The 23,660-nt window shown below is 39.1% G+C and overlaps 1 protein-coding gene across 4 annotated transcripts in view; it reads left to right on the forward strand.

The window, feature by feature from the left end:
• The window catches only part of col12a1b (collagen, type XII, alpha 1b), a 152,528-nt gene that overhangs the window by 23,770 nt on the left and 105,098 nt on the right, over positions 1 to 23,660 (forward strand). For all 4 annotated transcript variants that reach the window (XM_044376184.1, XM_044376185.1, XM_044376187.1 and 1 more), the window contains exons 13-19: positions 1,464 to 1,736; positions 11,936 to 12,205; positions 16,489 to 16,755; positions 18,027 to 18,219; positions 19,197 to 19,321; positions 21,877 to 22,026; positions 23,409 to 23,528. In XM_044376184.1, the coding sequence (XP_044232119.1) occupies positions 1,464 to 1,736; positions 11,936 to 12,205; positions 16,489 to 16,755; positions 18,027 to 18,219; positions 19,197 to 19,321; positions 21,877 to 22,026; positions 23,409 to 23,528 (1,398 nt within the window). The remainder of the gene's footprint in view (positions 1 to 1,463; positions 1,737 to 11,935; positions 12,206 to 16,488; positions 16,756 to 18,026; positions 18,220 to 19,196; positions 19,322 to 21,876; positions 22,027 to 23,408; positions 23,529 to 23,660) is intronic.

Here is a 23,660-nt window from a genome sequence, read left to right on the forward strand (position 1 = left end):
GTCCACTGTGGATTTTTTTTAAAAGCCATTATCTGCCTTTTGGCGCTTGCTTTTATTCCAAAAATGCCTGGGAGTGCCAGGAGTCCGCATATTTTTGACCCCAGTGGAAAGTGAACTCCTAACCCTGCAGTGTTAGTACAACCTGCCACCCATAGAGCTCCTCGTCAGATCTGTCCTACCTCATAGGGAAAGGAATGAAAAACAGACGGAAGCTGGGAGATAGAAGTGGGTCAAGATGTACTCAAAGGTGATAAACAATGAAGAAGGAAAGCAAAGGAGATTTTTTTTTTCCCTGAGTTGTTAACCTCAAGACTCTTAACAGGGACGTTCTCAAACTTGCGTGATCTTTCAAAAATTCTTGAAGGGAGATTATCTCACAGAGAAACATCCAGCAGTGATTACGAATCTTCCGGAAACACAATTATCAACCTTGAGCCTGAAAGCTAGGAACAGAGCTGGAAACAAACAAATTATCTTCCTCTTTACCATGGCAACAGCATTTCGTACCATTTCTGAGTTTACTGTTCACCTCCTGGTCCGCCTTCAGACAGTACAGCTGCTTGTCGTCTAAGGTGAATTTCTTTCTTTCAGTTTATAAAAGGAGACAGGATTAATCCCAGCTTCCACCTCTTTGACATGAAACACCCAGCTGCCCCTCAGATGGATTTATGTGTTTCTCCCCCCTGTATGGCTGACAATATTGTTCCCATTACAATGTTTACTGTACCGTGACTTTATCTCAAAACTATGAATCAATGTAGTGCCATGAAGTTTTGCATAATTTGCCCTTTTGCTTGCACTTTTCGCTGAGTCCTGTGTCGGGACAAAAGCACATAATACATGGTTACACCACTTGCAATCATTTTAAACTGCTTTTTTCAGTTTTTCTGACTAATATTTGGATAAAAAAAGAAGAAGAAGTGTGTTTTACCTAAATCCATGACATTTTCATCACTCAGGAAAGAAAAGTATAAATCAGCAGTAGGCGTTAACTCCAGGGAGGTCAGCAGGGCATGAGTCATCGCCTTCTTTTAATAATTATTTTTCAAAGGGGAATTGTGTGAACATGGCCTACTTCACTTTCAAAGTGTGTCACTGTTATTCACATCCTGGTAGCTGCCCAAAATAAAGAGTTTTATGCTGTCAGCCACTGGGCAGCTCCAACTGGGAGATCAGTGTCTTGGTCAAGAACACCTCAGGAACTGTTTCTCATCTAGACTTCATCCAGTCAAGGACGTGATGAATTATTATTAGGCCACAAGCCTGCCTATCCACTGTTTTTAAACCGTCTGTAGATGCCTATTGGTCCATGCAAGTATTGCTTTCTCAAGAAAGCAAGCTTGTCATTTTGAGATGTGGAAATAAGTTTCTAAAGAAAACAAGCAAGAACACAAAAAACTTAAAAAAGTTATTATCACCAGATTCTTGTTCTGTAGCTGACACCTTGTTTCCTGCCTTCTCAGCCAAGGGTTCCCCTTCTGACATGAGGGTTTTCGACGAGACTGTGTCCTCCATGAGGGTCTCTTGGGAGCCAGCACCGGGTAATGTCCTCCAGTATCGTGTGGCGTACAAACCTGCCACCGGCGGCCCCCGAAGGGAAGTGTCGGTGAAGGGCGACAACAGAGCTGCCCTCCTAAAGAACCTGCTGCCGGGCACCGAGTACGACATCTCTGTCAGCGCAAGATACTCGTCCGGCCTGGGCGACCCCCTGGAGGGACAAGGCACCACGCTAGAAGGTAAATACGTTACATTTTTGTTAAATTAATCAACTTTTCCTTACTAGCTGGCAGAAAAACATGAACACAAGCAGATACACAGCCACCACATATCTCTGGGTTAAAAAATTGGTATAGCTAAAGTGCTAGCAAACAATTTCCTATTTACACATATAGCAGACACAGATTAACATTAGCGTTCCTTTGAAGATATGTTTCTATTCACCTGGCGATTGGAAGTCCAATATTCACTCTCTTTTAGCTCTGTTTTGGTCTCCACAAACTATTAGGAAAATATTTGGCTCTGTAGCTGCTCGATGTTTCTTCACCAGCTACTTGGTAACTGTGTCTGTCTGTTGTTTGGTGCTGGGCAGGTAGTGTACATCTGGTTTATCAGAGCTTTTTTGCTGAAAACAGCTTCCTGCTGCTGCTGGAAACGAGGCTAAAATGTCATGTACAGCTCATTTGATATACCGTACATTTTGACATTTTTTCTTTAGTTGAGAAACAAATTAAATTAATATACAGCTCTACTTAAAGTGTGTGTATGTATCCAGAAAAACACAGTAAAGCTGGGTAACACTTTCACTGACTTGATGTATTTTTAGACTTTTAGTAATGCATTGTCTACTAAGTGGACAAATACACATATCAGGGCATCTCCATATCTGTTTTCACAGCTAAATGTAGAGAAGTAAAATAAACAGTCCAGCAATTTAAAGCTTGACATTACTTCGATGTCAGGTTTGGCATATTGCTCTGACGCTGATCCTTTAAGCTTAAGCGATTATTCTGTTTTTATTATGACAACTAATGTTTGAGGTATTATCTGTATTATCTTGCTGTGACTAGGCTAAACCCTGGAGGATGACCAAATCATCAGAAGAGCTCTTTAAACAAACATGGCAAACATTTAAAATGACTCTACAATGTTAGAAGTGATCCTACTTTCAATACTTCAAGGGTCAGGTTTATTGTTACTGGAGAGTACTAATAAATACTGAGAGCAAGAGCGGAGAGAGGTGGTGAGGAGGGAAAAAAGAAGAAGCCATGGGGTTTATTGTTGTGTTGTGTGAGTTGTAGAGATGTTGAAGGAAAATTCAGGTTGTTTTACAACCTGGGCCTTATTTTCATACTATTCATACCATCCTATCAGTTGTGAGAACAGTTTACTTACCAAGTTAATTGCTGAGATCAACATCATCTTAAGGTTTAAGGTTATTTTAACTCAACAATAGAGCTCATTTTGGCCTTAAGATCCTTTGTAGAAATGGGACTCTGGGGATGTGGCACAATCGCTACAATCTTCATCAGATCAGGAACATATTGTAGTGATCATGTTCAGACCGGTTCTTAATAAACCCCCAGTTTAACTGTGTTGTTCTGAAAGTGAAAATGAAAGTGAGTGCACAGAGAAACTGTGCATACAAATACGGTAAATACAGTAATTCAAAGTATTTCATGCTATTTTGTCATTAAGTGCTGTGCTTAGTTGAATTAAACAAATCTTGCTTGTTTTTTCCCATATTGTTGTATTTTGATGCATCTAGATTCAGATTCTATCTTCAAAATAAGGAATGTGTAGAAAAGTGTAGTGAGGTATGAGGAGGAATGAGCTGTCAGATGTTTTCCAAGTTGATTGATTGTTAGAAAATACTGCAGAAAGGGTGTGAAGGGCCGGATGCAGATAACGGATATGCACAGAGTTCTGTTATTACTACATTTGGTGTCTGCATGAAAAGACGTGTTCACACATTTGTTGGCATGTGCGTTTTGCACCATAAATTTTGCATGCAGATGGTCAGCATGGACCTTGGCGGAAAGGTAGGCAGGTGAAATTTATGTCATGGTGACTCTTACGGCTACGGAAGTTTAAAATGAGTTATAGTAGGGGTGTCCTTATGGCCTTGTTGTTAAGATGCAAACCATACAAGAGCTTCTATTATATGTTGTACGCCTCTCTTTCTGTCTGTTTCTAAACTATTGCTATCCAAAAACTGCAAAATGGCATTAAAATAATTGTTAAAAAAGAGCTATTGTATGTTTATATAAGAAGCAAGTGTGTACCTTTGAAAATATTGCAATGTATCAGTGCAGTTTATCATCACGGTGGACCTGAAATTGTTGGATGTATCTCTTGTGTGTCAGACAGTGGACTTACATCTCAGTATTTTACATATACAGTCACAGTAAGAGTGGACACAGGTAAAGATGAGATACAGCAAGACTGGACAGGAATGTAATCCAACTGAGACCAGGGCTGGAAGTTTAGGATGACCAGGGAAGACTCATTTCTGTCTCTCTTTCTGTTTCATACTGTCTTTCTTTCTCACTTTCCGTCTCTTTCTTTGCAATTTCTCTTCAATTCTGTTTTTCTGTCTCTTTCCTTGCTGTCTCTTTCCATTCTCTCTCATTCTCACTTTGTGTTATTATCTGTCTGTCTCTCTTTGTTGCTCTCCTTCTTTCTACCTTGTGAGGGCTTGCCTGGAATTTAATAGTGTTGTCCACAGTCTCTGCAAAGCCTCCAGATGCCTTTGTGGTTGCAGGGCCGTGCAATCGATACAAACCTCTTCTGTTTTTCTTTTTTTTTCTCTCGATGTTTTAGGTTGTCGTGTTGGGCCCGTACAGGCGCAGCACAGCGCGTTTGTTCCGCCATGTTGCATTCACGGTCAGGTTCAGTGTGAGGACGCTTGAAGTGCGTTCGTAAAGCCTCCAGACATGCCCGTTGTTGGCTCACATTAGAGGCAGCTGGCAGGAGGTTCCTCATTACCTTTGTTTCCTTCACATGCAGGGTTAAACCTGTTCGGATCTACAGTGGAAAACTCTGCCGTACTGATACTGTACCCACATTAAAACCAGTGAGCTCACTCTTTCTTATTGTAAAAACCTCTTATTGTACAGTAAGAACTCACGTTAAGCTTCATCGGGGCCCCGTTGGTGCACAAAAGATCTCTGTTTACGACCAGTCGGAGGCTAAAATGGAAAACTCTTCTTTATGCCAAAATCAGCAGGTTACGATGTTTTCTGTGACACATCAAAGCTCAAACTACTGCATAAATGCAAAGGAGAGAATTTGTTTTCATTCTTTCCTAATTCGTTCGAACACTTTCACAGTAGAAATCAGGATAAAGTCATATGACATTTGTATAAATGTGGTCCATCTCGCTCAGTTGCTTGGCGTAAATCTGTCCACAGCTGATGTATAAAGTAACTGCAGCTGCTGTTGGCCTTTTTCACCAAGTCCTTCACTTTTTTAACACTCATTTGGAAGAACCCCAAAAAGCTGACATTAACCAGGGCTTCCTGATTGTAGGAGCAAGATAGCGTGACACAGCTGCGGGATGGAAAACCTTTCAAAAGTGTAGAGAAAAGGGAACATTTTAGAAATTGCAAAAGACAAAGTTATTGTCAGATTTATGACTGTGCATCTCTGAAATTATACAATTCATTTTGAGTAGGTTCCACAGGACCTTGATGCCGAAAAACCCCCAAACTTCACCAGAAAAGAGAAATATGATTAAAGCAAAACGTTGTAGAATGATGAGGTGTGTTTGAGGAGGTTTTCCAGACAAGTTTTGCTTCTTGTCTTGTGAGCTTTCCTTGATACTCAGAGTGACTGTCACGATTCGAGTGTCCACCCAACTCAAATTTCAAACCATATAACAATCTAATCTTTGAACAGGCAGTTTCTTCCTTGCAGTTTCACCTGCATTAGCTTTCCAGTTCGGTTTCATGGGGAGCAATGAGGTTAAGGTTGTAATTAAGGTGGTTTATAGGAGAACTTATGAGGTTTAACTTTCCAGCTTGATCAGAAAACCACAGGGTTTGGCTATGACTGGACTTTTCTCGGTATTTCTGTGGTGATTCTGGCTGACAACGTGCTCTTTCTCGGTTTAGTTCCCAGTTTAATGTTGTGATGAGTGAACACACAGTTTTGGCTTTAAAAAGATGATAAAACATAAACAGAAAAATAACGAGTGCCGTGGGGTGTCGTACAGACTGGCTGTGAACAAATATTTCCCTACTAAGGCTGCCACGGGTTACTAAAGGTTTGGGATGATTTTGATGTTTCTTCCAAATTTTTCGATCATAATGGAAGATATTTCATATTGCAGTGAAGAGGGCACTTTTATTCAAAGCACAAACTAGTGCAATGAATTTTCAATAATAATAATAATAACTGAATAACAATAATAATCATAATAATAATACATGCTTGACAAATTAAAAAAGAAGAGACAATGTAAACCGTTCAAATGGGTTAGGGTTAGGGTTAGGGGTTAGGGTTAGGGGTTAGGGTTAGGGGTTAGGGTTAGGGTAATTCTTTCCAAACAGTTAGTATCATTTATATTTTTCTAATCAGATTCTAATTCTGTTTAAAAATTCTGGACTATCAAATATTTAGGTTGTGACTGAATGCAAAGTGAATTTAAGTGATAGCATGTAAATGACAATGACTGGGAAATGATGGAAGTTCATCAGGTCCATATTTCATCACTAAAAAGTGTTTTTTCAAAAATAAATACATTGAAAGACATGTTTCTTAATGAATCTATGGTTATAAATTTGGAACACCTCTGACTGGTATCAAGATGTATCCCTAAAGGTCTCAGTATGCTTCTAACGAGCTAGGTCGTACGATGTGTTGTCCCTCCACGTCGAACAAATAACCACACTTGAAAAGCAAAAAGTTATACCTCCAAACATCAAAAAGTTAAACGTCTTTTTGCGTGTCTTTGTAATCTTGACGCGATGATTGGGACCAATTGGGATAATGGCGCAGATTTTTGGACAGTCTCCTTGAAGGCGTTCATGTCGTTGCACTCGGTTGAGCACATAGAAAGTGACGTAAGCGGTTGTGTGAAGAATGAAAAAAAGAGGGTTAAGGTTTCACATCTCTGCACATTTGGCCAATCACTGCATAAAAATTTCGGAAAACGAACAAACAAACAAACAAAAAAAGGGATCTCTCTTCAAGTTACCTTTTTTTCCCTCCCATCTGGGCCACCCACACGAAAACTGCAGTCACTTGCTGCACTTCAGGGTGCTTTAAATGGCTGATGGTAGATGGAACATGTCAAGTAGCCAAGTTTATACAAAGTAACACGCCAAGAGACTTTCCACTGTGACTGTAAGGTTTCATAGCAGAGAGTCCCAAACTGAAGCTGTGTCCCAAATCCATCCACACTACACGCTAATTCTAAGCAGGTTCTGAGTATTTAGTTTGTTCACACTGCAAAAGTGACAAAATTAAGTATATTTTAAATAGTTGGTATGCTAACTAAAAACTTTTGGATTCTGAGTGTGCACTAAAGGGAAATGGAGGCGCCACTCACTGCTTATGTAATAATAATAAGTTGGTGGTAAAAGAGCTCCAGGAAAATTTGTTTACTTTAGCATTCTGATGTCACAGTCTGATTGCCTTTGCATAGCGCATGTATTGCATAATTTCCTCCTAATATAAAACAAGCATGCTGCATGCTGATTTCTTGTATTCTGACCACAAAGCAGTACACTGTGAAGAGTATGAAGCAAATACTAGTATGATTGGGACGCAGCTTCTGTCTCCTCGTCTAGTTTTGCATCAGAGAGCACAAGAGAGACTTTGCTGCTTAGAGAACAACATATGAAATCTTTTAAAATAAAAGTATAAAGAAGATGAATTGTCAATCATGTTAGTCGGCAGATAATTATTTTACTTCCTCTGAGAGCTGAAGCTGCACTTCAGCTGTATCTGGTTCTTTGGATCGGGCCACTGAGATTAAACCCGTCAGACGTTTTCTGTTTCCAGATAAATGTTTTTAACTGCAACTCAACTGTTGGGTTCTTCACTCATCAATGTCGACTCGATTCAAACTCAAAGCTAAATCTTAACCACATTTTATTATAAAAATGGAGATGGTATAAAAAAAAAAATCAACCCAATACCTTCTGAAATTTATTGAAAACACCACAAAGTCCATTTAGTTCTGGAGCTTTTGCTAATATTACACAGCCTTCCTCAGCAGATGGAGTTTGTCTAGTTATCTTGGAAAATTATTATAGAATTTCCGTTTCTGTGAGCGTTTTAAGGATCAGTTTTTATGATCAAATTTAGTGCATGATTTCTGAAATTTTTTGAATCTAAAAGAAGATAAAAGTCACAGCTAATAATTTATCAAATTCACTGTATTGGATGAAAAGGCTGCATTGTTTTTGCTTTATTTTGTTCTCAAAATGTTAGTGGTAAGATTGGATGGAGGCAGAAAATGCAAGAAAACAACACGTCCAGCAATAAACAAGTGAAAAAGCACATTTAAAAATGACAAAATTAAAAACTTTAAACTGCAGACAATATTCTTCCCCCCCAAATAACACTTTGAAGATCTTAAATTTTTAAATACCGTCAAATAATTATCTATACTATGTACTGTATGTGTAGTTTTAATCTCTGAAGATAGATAAACAGATGGATAGAGATAGACAGGCATAGATGATAGATGGATAGATGGACGAGGGAGGCATGCAGAGCAGTGGAAATATCTTCAAAACTGCATTGAATTTCCTGTGGTTTAGTTCAGATTTGCATCGTGATGGACTGTGGAAAAAAAAAAAAAAAAGGGGTCTGAGTGCGTTTCAGGCGACGTCTGCAGAGCACCAGATATTCCATACTCCCATCTGATGGCTGTCTGCGGCTGTTATTTTCGAAAGCCTCCAGACTCGGCTTCCAGCTTTGAGAGACAGCGCTGCTTGAAGCAGATAAAAAATGGCAGCAGCTGTGCAAAGCTCCCAGCTGCCTGCTAATGGTGGCTGCAGTGGCGTCTGTGCGGTGAAGACTGAGTGACGGCGACCCAGCAGGACATGTGCAATGACAGACAAAAATAAACCGACAGATGTATGCATTAATGAAGCGGATCACAATATATCCAAGATTGGAAGTGAGGTTTTATAGTAGTAATATAAACTTTGATGTTTTATTTCCGGTATCTTAGTCAGAAATACTTTAAATCAGATGCAGCTTGTCAATTTGAAAGCCTAACCTTTGTAAAATCAGTATATGTATATGCTTTTTTATAACTTAACTCACTAATAGAGTTTTCCATAACAAACGACTCATCCTTATGTCTGGCCACGTGTTTTGCACACTTAAAAAGACGATCAAAATGACATTTCCGGTTAGCATGAAGAAAAACAGCCTGCACTCAGTGACATCCAGGTTTATTTCATTTCACTTATTTTTTGTTTTTATATTTACTCTTTCGATGTAGAGTCACACTCACATTTTGGCTCTCTGGCCCTCGTCAGTGTGCACATAGAAAATTGTGTAAATGAATGAAGTATCCTGAATTTTGTTGTTTTGAATGCAGTCCAGAAACTTGAAGTTTTTCCGACTATAAACATTGCGAGAGCCTGGTGTTTTTCTTTTTGTCCCCTTTCTCCGAAGATCTGTATCAATTTGCAAAAGCTGGAATATGATTTATTTCATGCTCACTCCCTTGATTATATATCTGGATCTGATATTTTGTGATAATTATCACGTTGTGGAAACTTTACTCCTCAGTCTTTCCAGCGCCTCCTCTGTACATGCTGTCACCTACTCCAAAACTGAAAAAGGATTATAATTTGATATCGAACCTCCCTCCTCCTCCTCCTTCTCCTCCATCATTCACAAATATTTCCAGCGGTCTGCTGTCTATAGGAAAGTCACCATATGTCTGCTTGCAGCAACGTGAGCTGCGGTGGTGGGGATTAGATTTGGTCTCAGTCGGTTAAACAAAACTAAATCTTGGGATTTTGGCTTCTGTGTGCCTCAGCAGTCAGAGTTGAGTCAAGGTCAGGCAACATGAAAACCTCTGAAAACACCACAACACTACAACACTGTCAACAGTCAGTTTGTGTGTATTTGTCTGTTTATGATTTACCATCTGTGTAAGAACCAGTTTCTGAGTGAGCACATCTTTGCAAAGTGATCTCATTTAGTCTGTTTACCGGTTAAAGTTTGACTTAGAATTTGGTTAAGGTTTTAGGGTTAAATTGGGGGATAAAACTCACAGTATGTTTGGAACCTTTCCTATTTTCCTGTAGTTGCTCTGTGCAAACTAAATTATCTTGTTTAAACAAGACTTGTTTTAAACAAGTCACAGTGGAGCAGTAATATCATTCCCCCCCCGCCTTTTTTTTTTTACCTGCTTTCACCACTGCACAGAGAAGAGGTATTTTCTTTTGAAAATGGTTACTATGGTTACAGGTGGCCAAGTTGAAGGAGAAACAATCAAAAACCAAAAACAGATTAAGCCACTAAAGCCGTGCTAGCAACCCCAACAGCCTACAATGTTCATTACACACCAAAATGTGAAAATCTCGGTTGTAAAAAACAACATGTTGATAATTATTCTCATAGCCTTACCAGTGGAGCCACTGAAGGAAAATAAAAGAGGTTTCTTTTGAAGCTGGTGCAAGAAGCAAAGGCCATGGGGGTCATAAAAATGAAAGGAGTTTGTCTTGGAATTTGTTTGTTTGGAGTTGTTGACAATTTATCCTGAGGGTTGTGCAAAAGAAAGCTATGAGGTGTCCAAAATTCAAAGAGTTCATGAATGTGTTTGTTTAATGTTGTGTTAGCAACATGGCCGTCGATATTTCTTGTGCACAATGAGACATTTTGGCCTGATGGTGGCATTAGAGGAAATTGGGGGCACCAGAAATTTTTGTAAGCAAACTTTAGGGACCACGAACACCCACACAAATCTCATGTTAACCTTCCTAGTGGTTGAGTATTTTTCTTTAGACTGAGGTGTATGAAGGATGAACCTGCATTCTCAGGCAACACCTACTGGAGCAAAACCAAGAACTGAAATTTTTAGTTAGTAAAAACAAAGCTTCAGGATTAAAATGAGATTGGTTTTACAAATAGTTCTTCCAGAATAACACTGGAATCAAGATTTATAAGAGGTTTAAAGTATAATTCAGATTTATGACTACTAAGAGTTTCTTTTATGTAATTTTGGCAAATTATCTGTCATAATAACATTTAACTCACCAAGTTAATTACTGAGATCCCGGAATGCTGCAGCATTGCTGGAAAGCAGTCAGACAAGGCAGAACTTATTTGAAAGAGAAAACGAAGGCTAACAGTAAAATTAATAGCCAAAATGTCTGTTGTAAACATTCATCAAAGACTGACTTAACAGTTTAAATTGAAACAGCGGTGAAAGCGACAAAAATAAGACCAAAACTGGAATAATAAACCAGAATTTTCCTTGAAGTTAGAGAACCATTCATACACTCAAAGTTCATAAAACCTACAAAAAAGAAAGGGTGACGTAAGGTCACCAAGCAGCTGAACTGAAAACAAGCTAGTTAAAACAAAATAAGTTAATTTGAACCTGTCTGCAAAATGTTAATATCAAATTTCCAGTTGACAATTGATCAAGAAAGGTGAACTGTTATTATGAGTTGATGAAGTAAAACTGTCTAATGAACTACAAGAAGAGAGATTTCTTCCTTCCAGTGTTATCCTGTTGGCTCAGTGGGTTCGTCCGGTTCCTGACATGTTTTATTTCTTTCCTATCCCACGTCTCCTGTCTCCTTCCACTCTGTACACTCTAATGAAGCAAGAAATGCTTAAAATGTCCTCCGAAATATATTTTTAAAATCCATTCAGTCTGGGCAGCTCCTGACATGTGTTTCTTCAGTCCTCTCTGCCCTTTATAGTTGTGGTGAGCTGTTCAGTTCGGCTGTCCACTTGATGGCCTTTTAATAGTTTCCATTTAAAAAAATAATCTGATCTGCCAGCACATCCAAATGGTTCCTTTGTTTTAAAGGGAAGACGGATTTATAAAAAACTGACAAATACTGGAAAGAACATGTGAGCAACCCAGCCTGTATGACTTTATACAATATTAAAATTGCTCACAGTTGAGTTTCAAAACATCTGTAGTGAACTGGGAGGAAATTGGGGATGTGGGGGTGCAATTTGTGTGCAAAACCTTTTTATGTTGGTCCAGACTCTAAATGCATAGAAAAAAACCTTCGTAATACAAATACCCTTTTTTCAAGGAGAATGCTTCACTAACACGTTATCTGAACTACATAAGTATAAAGCATTAATTACTTTCAATTTTCTTATATACAGTACAAACTTTTGACTGGTACTGTACATGTTTTTTGTATTGTACTTTTTACATTAACTATACAGAGTTATACACATTCATATAATCCCTCCCTTTCTTCGTGGTTTTCAGAGGTTGGCCCTCCTAAAAATCTGGTCACCAGCGACGTGACCGACACCAGCTTTGCAGTGTCTTGGACTCCGGCTCCCGGGAAGGTCAAGATGTACCGTGTTCGATGGAAGTCTATGTTTTCCAAGGAGACTGGAGAAAAAATGGTGCCAGGAGATGAAACCAACACTGTGCTGGAAAATCTGACCCCAGAGACGCTCTACCAGGTCTCTGTGGTCGCAGCGTACGGTCACAAAGACAGCGACCCACTCACAGGACAGGAAACCACTGATGGTAAGAATTTGAACTCAAGCAGACATAAACATTATTGAATGTGCTCTGGGGGCAAAAATAATGTCATTGGTTAAGTTCAACGTCAGTAGATTACCTAACTAGTGATAAGACTTTATTAATATAGCACTTTTCAAAACCTGGCTTACAAAGTGCTTCACAATTCCAAATAAAAGAAAAAAATGCATATAAAATAGGAGAAAAGATGCAACAAAAAAAACAAAACAGAAATATATAAATCAAAGACAAGTCATCTTGTTAAAAGCAAAGATTATTAAGAAACATTGAACAATTAGCTACTGTACGTTTCTCCGTAATTCAAGTCATGAAGTAACGCACATGTACGTAGGCCACAGTTGGGAATAACTGTTAGCTAACTATCAAACTATGTAAAGAAGGACCTGGTCATAATGTAACAGTATATATAAAGGCAATATTTTATTTTATCCATACGTGACAATGGCATTCATGATAGTGGCAGGACAACACAAGACCAATTAGCTTAGACAGCCATGGAGAGTCGAAGCCCTACAGCTCCTCCTAGCTAGTCTTTGTTGCTAGCTACTAGCATCAGAGGTACAAATGCGATTTGGCTCTCTGTAGGCTAGAATTTTGAATTTTTTTTATGCTAATGCTGGTGTGATACCAGCTTTGGTACTGATGAAGACCCTTTTTTTATACCTCACCTTGGAATATTTTTGTATGTCTATAAGGTATGCAGGTTGAATATGCAGGCTAGTTTTGAGAGGTCAGTAAAGCTAACCAGCCTATGTAACTTGCCACAGCTCACTTGAACTTGACATTACATGTTTTCAAATGTAAAACAGGTGACCAATTAGATTATTTTCTGTTTCCAAAGCAGGTCCACCTTGAGAAAGTTCTGTATCACTCAAAACACAGCCTCTCCCGTGTATTGTATGTATTTTGAATTGTAGTTTATATTTACCCAAAATACCGTATATATGGAGAAATGGGCAGTTCTACTGAACCTCTTGGAGGTTAAAGCATTGCTTGAAGGCACAGTGATTGGTTGCATTGAAGTCATCTCTGCAGCCTGGTTGTGGCATAAACTCTATATAAAGATGGACAACATGACAATTCCCCAAAAGTGAAGCCAAAACAGCTTGATTGCCCCCGGTAGGGTAGCTAGTTGTAGTACAGGTCGTACCCCTCCATGTTAGCAGATGGGACATGGGCCAAACTAAAAACTCAAAGTGCATGTCAAATAAATTTTTCCTAAAGATAGTTTCTGTCATTTTAGGTAGTTCTTATCAAACTGATGTATGTTCAAGTGCTCATCTTTCTGATTGGACTATCTAAAAAGAGGGTGTGATGTCATGATTGACAGCTGTGACAGCCGCTTTAAATCCTCAGTCAGGCAGCAGGACGGCTGAGGGGCCGTGGGCCACCATCCCACCACCTGACTCTACTGCACAGACTCTGGTTGCAAATAATGTCACACAAGCAAGATAGCAGCTCCTCAAAACAAGATATTTTGGCTTCACTTTGGCATAGAGGCAGGAAGTGGAGACAGTTCATCCATTTTTATATATAGTCTATGGGTTGGGGTCAGTCCAGGTGTTTAAAAGTCAGTGTTCAAAGTCATGAACCCATTTCTTTGACCCTCAGAGGTAAGTTTTGGAAGCTTTTAGTATATTCTCAGTGTTAAACATTTGGCAGAAAATACTATGTTTGGATCACAAGGCAGTGTACCATATAAATATGAGTCAAAGTAGATTCAATACTTCCTTATGTCAAACAGACATTCAGAGCTTGCATAATCATACTGTTGGCATACTCTAAAAGGTTTCTTCTTTCTGGTCAATGGAAATAGACCAAATCTAATTAAAATTTTCAATTTTGATTCAAATTATAATTTTGAATGAAACACCAACATGGTGACAGTTTTGCTGCGTTATTCACACAGAAATAAACCTACTCAAAGCTGAGGAAAATATTGGTTCAATGTGTGTGTCTTGTGAATGACGCACCGTGGACAGCATACTGACATATTACATAAGAGGCAAGACACTCACCAAAAATGTCAACACATTCCTTACTACATCCGCACACATTAGAAATCTCGGTGCAGAGGTTGGACAGCTTCAGCTACCTTGATGTCCACATCACAGAGGACCTGACCTGGGTGCTATGTACTGACTCAGTGGCGAGAAAGGCAAGGCAGAGACTGTTTCACCTCAGACGCTTGAGGAAATTCCAGGTATCCTCTCAGATACTGAGGAATTTCTACTCCTTCACCATTGAGAGCATCCTGATGGGGAACATCACTGCCTGATGAACCAGCACCAAACAGGACCACATGGCCCTGCAAAGGGTGGTTCGTTGGGCTGACCATACAATATGTGGTGCTCTAAAGGATAAAAGATAAAGGATATTTACACCAGGCGCTGCCAGAATAAGGCTAGGACAATCATTAAAGCCCCCAACCACCCCGAATACGGCCTTTTCTCCCTGCTGTGGTTGGGAAGAAGGTACCGGATACCTTCAGGCCACTAGGATCCTAAATGAGGTCACTGCCCACCCCTTAAATCATGCACATATGTCTATTCCTATTCTATTTAAACTCTTTTTAATGCACAAATTGAAGGAACTGGCAGGATTACATTTCACTGTGATTGTATCTTATATGATTACATGTGACAAATAAATTGATTGATTGATCAAACAGTCCAAATCTACGCAAACGTGCCACCAAAAACAACACGTACATATTGTTCCTTGATGCATCCCTCCAGCAGAACTAGGTTTGCAGATTTGCTTGAATCAATCAACACATTGAAAAGTTGGATGCCATATTTTTTTCCGCCAATAAAAATTCTCCAGAGTGAAATCAAAAAACTTTCCTTGGGATCATTAAATGTACATATCATTCCCTTGCAAAGTTTTTTTCAACCACTTGCAGAATCATCGGAATAAGTTAATTTCATTTTGTAGGGCTTTGGTTGTTTTGAGGGAAAAGGAAAATGTGGTTAGGATTTCCTCTCAACTGATCACTTCTGGGTAAATGCCTAATTCATAACCAATTAGTTTTGGCATGAAACTGAAGCCTGCAGTTATGAATCCATAACGATTACTGAAGGAACATAAAGGGAAACCACAAGTGGCCTGAAAATAACAAGGGATAAATTATTTTGAGGGTTTAAATTGAAAATAACTAAATGATTGGCTGTTTAATAGCCTCAAGAAGAAGACTGGTGTGTATAGTACAGTACTGTACACACAGAACATAAAAACTGTTCTATATTTTAAAACTGACAAATAAGGAAGTAAATGAAGTGATGGGAGAATGAATGATGTTTAAAATCCGGTGGATTGAACAGAAGTTGACTTTGAGTGTTGAAAAACTATTGACAAATATCTTAATTTCACTGTGCCAGTAGATCTATTTGATCTTTTATATTTTATACAAGAAGCATTTTTGTATCTTAACAGTCAAACATAGGTTTTGTGTATTTTCTATATTTATTTCCGGGCCTAAAAAAATCTGAAATTTTCATTTTTCATAACCAAGCTCAATTAATTGTGAATTTTGGCTTTGGCCACTGTTAAGTTTACCAGCGTGCTGTATGTCACAAACTAGAATTTTATTATTATCAGCTAGTCAGTGGCATCCACCTCTAATATGATGAATAGGTGGGAAGCCTTTGAGCCTGAACTGAGACATTTTTATTTAATTCCATTCAAGTCTAAATATGAGGAAAAGCATGAAAATGTTTCACATTTAAGTCTGTTAAGCCTGTTTCTGCTCTGACAAAATTACATTTGGCAGTATATGACTATAGTAATGTCAAATTTAAAGGAAAACTATGGTTTGTTTTTATTTTTGTCATTTCTATCAATTGTGATAACACTGTAGAGACAAAAGCGCTTTACCTACCATTTTTACCGTAGTTATGCACACTACCTCCAAATAAATTGGTAGCTGATCAAGCAAAACTAATCGTCACCTTGTTTACAACCTGTCTGATCACCTGACTGCTCGTGTTTGATGTCACATTGAACCTACTTTTGGTAATGTCACCACATTCAGATATCTCAGCAACTGCTTTGGTGAAAACTGTTATCATGACTAATAGAGCCAATAGGCGCAAATGAAACCCAAGATTAAATAAACCAGTTTTTCTTGAAGGATACTAAGCTTTGGCAAAGAATGTCATCTTAAATTCAAGGGTTCCTGTTGGTCAATCCAGAGTTACTACACAAATGTCTTAGGAGGACACTAAATGATCTGGATCCTGTTTTGAAAATGTATTCTTTGTTCTCAGCCTCCGCTGCTGGTAAAAAGCTGACCGTGTCAGACGAGACTGAGCAAACCATGAGAGTCACGTGGACGCCGGCGCCAGGCAAGGTTCTCAACTACCGTCTGAAGCATTTTCCCATAAATGGAGGCAAAGAAGTGACCATCAAGGTCCCTGGATCAGCCACCTCAACCGTCATGAAGGGCCTACAGCATACGACCACTTACAACATCACTGTTCACCCCATCTACAAGCGCGGGGAAGGAAAAGCAAGGCAAGGAGTAGGAACGACACGTACGTTGGTCCATAATTCAACCCTATGAGAAACAGTACACTGCAGAAACATGTCCATCTTAACCAAGACGTTTAAATCTCAGTTCAGTCTTAAAACATTATTGTTGGTGGAATGGAATTTAAACAATCTGCTGCCGAGGTGATTTCAGCTTATTATGGATCCCATTAGAGTTAAAGGCACTTTTGGGATTGGCTAGTCAAATTGGATGTTAAAATTTAGTGTTTGATTTGGCTTTTAGGCGATGTTACTACATACAAACAAACTTGAACTCATAAACTTGATGAGCCTAACTTTTTTTCAATTGTTGGATCAATGGGATCAAGCTGCATTTCTTCTTAAATTAGCGAAGTAGTGTATAGTTCTGTCTGTTCAGATCAGCCATTTTTTCCCGTTGCTGATCCTTCATTCAGTATAACAGAATCTGATTAGTTAAAGATTCACTGGTTTAGGAAAAAGCCTCCATATTATCACATTTTTATGCACACCCTCCAATTTGTACTAAACTGTCAGTATAAAAGTGCCCTCCAATCTCCATGCTAGGTCAATATGTACAAATTCTTAAAGGTGTATTTCTTAAATTTTCAAATGAGCTAATGTTTGATTACATTGACACCCAATATATTTGAGCTAGGCTAGTATACTTCCAAACTGTTCATAAAGAGAAAAAAGAGACATCTATACTTTGGTTTAAGTAGAAAAAATCCCCATGATCCCCTTAAGGTCAGGATAAGGATATGTTCACTTATATCTCAGTTGGCTTCCCAGATGTTCTCCTATTAAATGTCTGTTACGAAACAACTGGAGAAACCTGGCTTGTTTGAAGAAATTGTCACTTGTTTCTGGAGAAACTTTAAGGCAAGTCATGCAGTCTTGAACACAAATGGGATTCTATCACCCAAGTGGCAGATTTTTTCCCATTGCTCCACCATAAATAAGATTTTAGGCCTAACTCCAAGTTTAAATGACTTGTTAAGATGAATATTTCTCACACTACAGGTGCTGCAACGCTGCAGAGAAGCAGCGTCTTTTCACCAGAACACTAAAATCACAGTTAAACACATGCTCAATCACACGCTAGCATTACTAACACACAGCATGACACTGGGCTTTTTAATGAATGACACCGGGTTCAAGGAATTGTATTATGGACTAATGAGAAACTGGCTTGAATGTGGTGTGGCTTAAAAACTTCTGGCAAGAGTTGGAGTTGTATTGAATTGTACTTTGCACAAGTTTGTCCTGAAGTTCTGGGCGGGTTCTTTTATTTCAGTGTCGCCCTACAAGGCTCCCCGTAACCTTCAGACCTCAGAGCCCACCAAGAACAGTTTCAGAGTCTCCTGGGATCCATCACCCGGAGAAGTTAGGGGCTACAAGGTGACGTTTCACCCATCTGGGGATGATGTTGACTTGGGGGAGATGGTTGTTGGCCCCTATGATAACACCGTTGTTCTAGAGGAACTCAGGTGAGCTTTCCTTATTATTAGATATTTAAATATTTTAAAGAATGTCATGCATTCATTAGAGAGTTGCCCAGAAATGTACACTAGAAACATTAGGATGAAGAAGATGACTCAGGTGCACAGTATCACCTGAGCCAACATTACCTTGCCAAACATGCACTTGTGACTACCTTTACCACCCTAGCAACCACCTAGTAAAGCCCTAGCAACCACCCAGAACATGAGAGTAAGCACATCGCATCCACCTAAAAAACGCCCTAGCAACCCTAAAAACTCACCTAGCCGTACTCTGCAACCGACCATCAAAAAATATATTCTTTTCAAGTCATTACTAACGTAATTTGTTTTGCAACTTACTGAATTGTGTCCACATTATAACATCACATTTATTCTAAATATAATTATCTCATTATAATTTAACCAAATTGTATTAAGGGAATAGGAACCATTTTGACACAGCTACAAATCCATGATCTCTAAAGTATTAGGCTAATAAGCACCTAGTTTTACAAACTTTCCCTGTGCTGCTTAATATTACCTGCTGTGAGTCATTTTGTAATAACACTTTGGATGGCTTTTTTGAGTGAAATTCAAGTGAAAGTTGCAGTTGCAGAAGATCCAGTAAAAGTTTTCTTGTTACAAGTTAAGGGCTCTTATTTTTAAAGACGCAATTATCAGTGGGCACAAGCACATTCATACATTTTTGCAGCTGCTGGGTAACAAAAAGCACACAAATGAACAACAGAGCACCCACACACTGATAAATAGTTCCAAAATCTTCAGGTGAAGAAGACCAACAGTGGTCGAAACATTGCTGTGTCCATGTCGGAATTAATGCATTGAGAACAATTCAGCAGTGTGCGGTTAAGCTTTTCTTCTATCATGAACTATTTTTTTTTCTTTTCATTTTGGCATCAAAGTCTTCTAATGGGGATTGTGAAAGATTGATGTAGGTTTATGTGATTTCCTTTTTCCCTCAGGGCAGGAACAAAGTACTCAGTGGCAGTGTTTGGGGTGTATGACGGAGGGCAGAGTACGCCTCTGGCAGGAGAGGAGAAGACGACTCTCTCTGACGCTCCTGATCCTCCTAATCTCAGTCTTTCTGGTAAAAGATGATAACTCCACCACACTACACATTACATTCTATTAGCAGCTCTATAGAGGAGGCCTGCAGACCAGACGCTCTTGGATCCAAGTCATTTCAGAGCAGCAGATGAATGGTCTGACTCTGAAATGCTGCCCAGATTAGTACCAGAAAGTTGAATTATTTGTTGTCGAAGGGAGTTAATATCACTGTCTCTGTTGAAATTAGACACATATGAATATAATTAGTACAAATTATTTTGAGCTGCTTGGCTCAAGTTTCCTCACCTCCCTCATATCTCGTTTGGAGTTTGATCCGGAGCTAAATGACATGCCATTTAGCAGACATGTGCTGAAGTGTTGACACTAACGTTTATGAATTGCTCATTTGCATGTATCTCCAGACGGACTCACATATTTGCCAGCGTGTGAGCAGCCACCCCATGACTCGCTGACCTTTAATGGTGTTGCCACATACATTTTCTTCATTAGCTCCCAATGACTTACTGCTGAGCTCAATATCTGCTGCCCAAATGCTTTTTTTTTTTAGTCATGCAAAAGTAGATATTTCCCATTTTTATGTTGTCTGAAGTGGAAAAAAGGGGGCTCTGCTTGCAATTACAGAATTTTTTATGATCCAGAGTGTTAGCTGCCATTGGGACGCATGCGGCTAGGAAAATGTTATGCTTCTCATAAGACCCCGAGGAGGGGCTGACCCTGGGCAGAAATTCCTGCTGTAATGGGGAGCAGACATGGTGACCGACTGCCCACCGAGTGAGGAACAGGCCAGGATGTTCCACCGAGGTTCCACTCGGAGATCCTCACATATTAAACTGCAGCAGCAGCAGCAGCAGCAGCTCTCACATGGCAGACTGCTTAGTGGAGGCTTTAATCCAGACTTTCTGATAGGTCCATATGGTCTGGCAGAGCTACTTCGAGGCGTCCTTCATATGTTGCAAAAACCTTATTTTTTACAGGTTGTTAAATGCTTTATTCCTTTTTAAAACCTCTTTTTTAAACAAAGTGTGAAAAACCCGACAGAGAAGTGAGAAAACTTTACTTGTTTCCAGCAACATTCAGTTGAATCAACTGACATGTGAAATAAAGAGTGGGCCTGGAATAAAGTCACGTTTTAAACAATTTTGAACAAATTGACATTGAAATTGGAAATAGAATCATATTTGTTTATTTACTGTAACTATTTAAATTTATAATGGCATTTTTAGACCAAATACATGGTCGAACAGATACTGGATCAACATAAAACTTGTTCAAATGTACATTTATTTGATGTAAAGAGGTTTCAGTGAAAGCGGAATTAAACTATGACATTGGGCATCAAATGAGGCATAAATACAAACCACAAACCACACACCACACATCAGAAAAGTGATGATAGCCATGTCGACTAAATTATATAGATTCACAGTATCGGCCCCATTTTGAAAACAAAAGGCTAATATAACTTTGACACAGTATTTTTTTCCGTCAGTTTTTCTGTCAACACATGAGATTATCTCAAACGATGGATTTTTGTGATTTTGGAGTGAAACTGTTATTTCTTTACGTGTTAAAGGCGACGTCAGCTCCTGGCCTGAGAGCAAAAACAACAAAAATCAGAATTGCTGCAGGATTCTGGAGAACACCAGTGATTTATATACCACAGTCAGACTATGCTGGATATTTATTTTCTGAGACTCAAACCCAGAGACACTGGATCCAGCAGTCGTCTGCAGCATATTAGATGCCTCTTAAAGCTGCCTCTGTTTATGACATCTGTTTTTATTAATGAATGTCGGAGGGACACATGAGCATGTTGTTTACCGGTGGTGGTATAACTCAAACAGACTGTGGCCAAGCATCCGACTCAGTTCCTCTTAGCATCAAGCATCTGTTTCTGCGGCCTGCTGAAAAAGAACAAAAAAATTAAATCAATTGTCTCCTAACCTATTTTCAATTGCACACACAGGGGCTGGGTTTTTAATCGCTCGGCGTCTGCCGGGCATGTCATCCTAGAAAAGAGGAAGAAAGCAGCCATTTTTCACCCAAACAGGTGCCAGGAGCAAGAATGTGCAGTAACTTTGGGGAGCAGGAGGCCTCGTATATCACAGTATCAGAGAGGCTAACTCCTGCTGCTGGAGAGGACAGCCAGAGAGAAAAGACCACAGGGCTGATTCGCCGCTGGATGTGAAAAACCAAAACGACTTGCTGGGCTGGAAGAAGGAAAAAAAAAAAAAAGGCCCTGAAGAGAGAGCAGTTAATCCTTCCGCGTAGAAATGACAGCTGTTACACAATGTGTTATGAGTGTGAATTATTTGTGTTACATAATGCCGTGTAATACATTCTGCTGTATAAACATCTTCCACTTGTGATTATGAGAGTTTTGTGATGTACTCCTTCTCTTCCCTGTTGATCCCAAAATCCTCTGTTGCATATTTTTCCTCTCACTTTTTCTTGTCGCACACATTCATCTTAAACAGCTCATAAAAGAGCGAACGGACACTCGTGGTGGGTGTCCGTAATGTATCAGGCGTCTCGCTTATTTGCCCCCTTCCCCCACTCTCTCTCTCTCTACAGACAATCAGTGTAAGACCAATGCGATGGCCGACATCGTGCTGCTGGTCGATGGCTCCTGGAGCATCGGTCGCATCAACTTCAAAACCATCCGCAACTTCATCGCTCGCATGGTCAGCGTCTTTGACATCGGCCCTGACAAAGTCCAGATTGGTAATGTTGTCACTACTATCACTAATTACATTACTGCTCCTACTACAACTGCTCTCACCCATCCCCCATCTGGTACTGCTGTAATTACTACCTGTAGCTACAATCGCCATTCAGCTCAATTAATAACACTAAAGGATCATTTTCAAATACTAATACTACTGCCAAAACTGCTCCTACTTTAAAATATTACCACTATTACCCACTGATGCAATAAAACTACTATTAAGAGTGGTAGAAAAAGTACTCCAACCCATATGTAATGTACTGTAATGTAAAAATGCTCTGTTACAACAAGTTAATGTCTAGCATTTAGAATTTTAACCAAGAAAAATTTAAGTTTAAGTGACTTTCATATACTGTTTCTCTTAAACTTTAGCAGTTCATCGTATTTTATGAGCTTGTGATATGTAGTCTCGACCTGCAAAGTCACTGCTACTCACAGCCATCAAATACATGTACAGTGGTGGAGTTAACAGTATAATATTTACCTCTGAAATGTAGAAGAGTAAAAGTGTAAAGTCTCATATTAACCAGTACCTCTAAACTGTACTCACGTTCCACCTCTACTACTGATACTAATACTTTCAGCTCATGGACTAGTGCAACTACCGTCACTACAAATTTAACTTTTACTTCTACTTACTACTGAAACTATTCTTAGTCATTCTGTTACTGCCAGTGTGTTTACAGCGTCTCTTGCTACTGTTTCCATTACTACTACTATTACTACTATAACTACTTTAAATACTACAGATGCTGCCATGAATACCATCGCTACTAGAACGATTATTTTCATTATCGATTAATCTGTCGATTATTTTCTCGATTAATTGATTTGTCTATAAAACATCTGAAGTCAATGAAAAATGACAATCACAATATCCTTGAGCATAAAGTGACATCATCCAGTGTTTTGTTTTGTCTGATAAACAGTCCAAAACCCCAAAATATTTAAGTTATAACAATGTAAGACAGAGGAAAGCAGCAAATCCTCAATTCTAAGAACCTGGAACCATCACATTTTTGGCATTTTTGATTGAAAAAGGACTTAAATGATTAATCTACCAAATTCACCAATTAATTTTCTCTTGATCAACAAATCGATCAATTGTTTCTGCTCTAATTGTACTACTGCTACTACTGTTCTCATAATACAACTTGTTCGTTTTGTTACTGTTTCTTCTGCTAGCTGGTGATTGTGTTAGATGAATGAAGCTCACTGAATGGTTGTAATACTGCTTTGTTGCATATTTGCCTTACTGTGATACTACATAACATCTGATTTTCACTAAGTAAGTAAACCTGTTGAATTGGTATCAATTGATACTGACAGACAGGATTGGTGTTTTGGTGTTTTACTCATCTCTGTGTCTTCTCTGCAGGTCTGGCTCAGTACAGTGGAGATCCAAAGACCGAGTGGCACCTGAACGCCCACCCGAACAGGGCGTCCCTACTCGAAGCTGTAGCCAACCTGCCATACAAAGGAGGAAACACGATGACAGGTGACTTAACAATCCACACCGGGTTCAAAATTTGGGATCCAAATGTATTTCGTTTCCTTATTTGGGTCCATTAGCCAAAGAAAAAAGCCCAAAGCTGTAATTAAAAAGTGTGATAAGATGGTAGAATTTCTT

Source organism: Thunnus albacares, chromosome 16 (genome assembly GCF_914725855.1).
Source record: "Thunnus albacares chromosome 16, fThuAlb1.1, whole genome shotgun sequence".
In the NCBI taxonomy this organism is placed as follows: Eukaryota; Metazoa; Chordata; class Actinopteri; order Scombriformes; family Scombridae; genus Thunnus; species Thunnus albacares.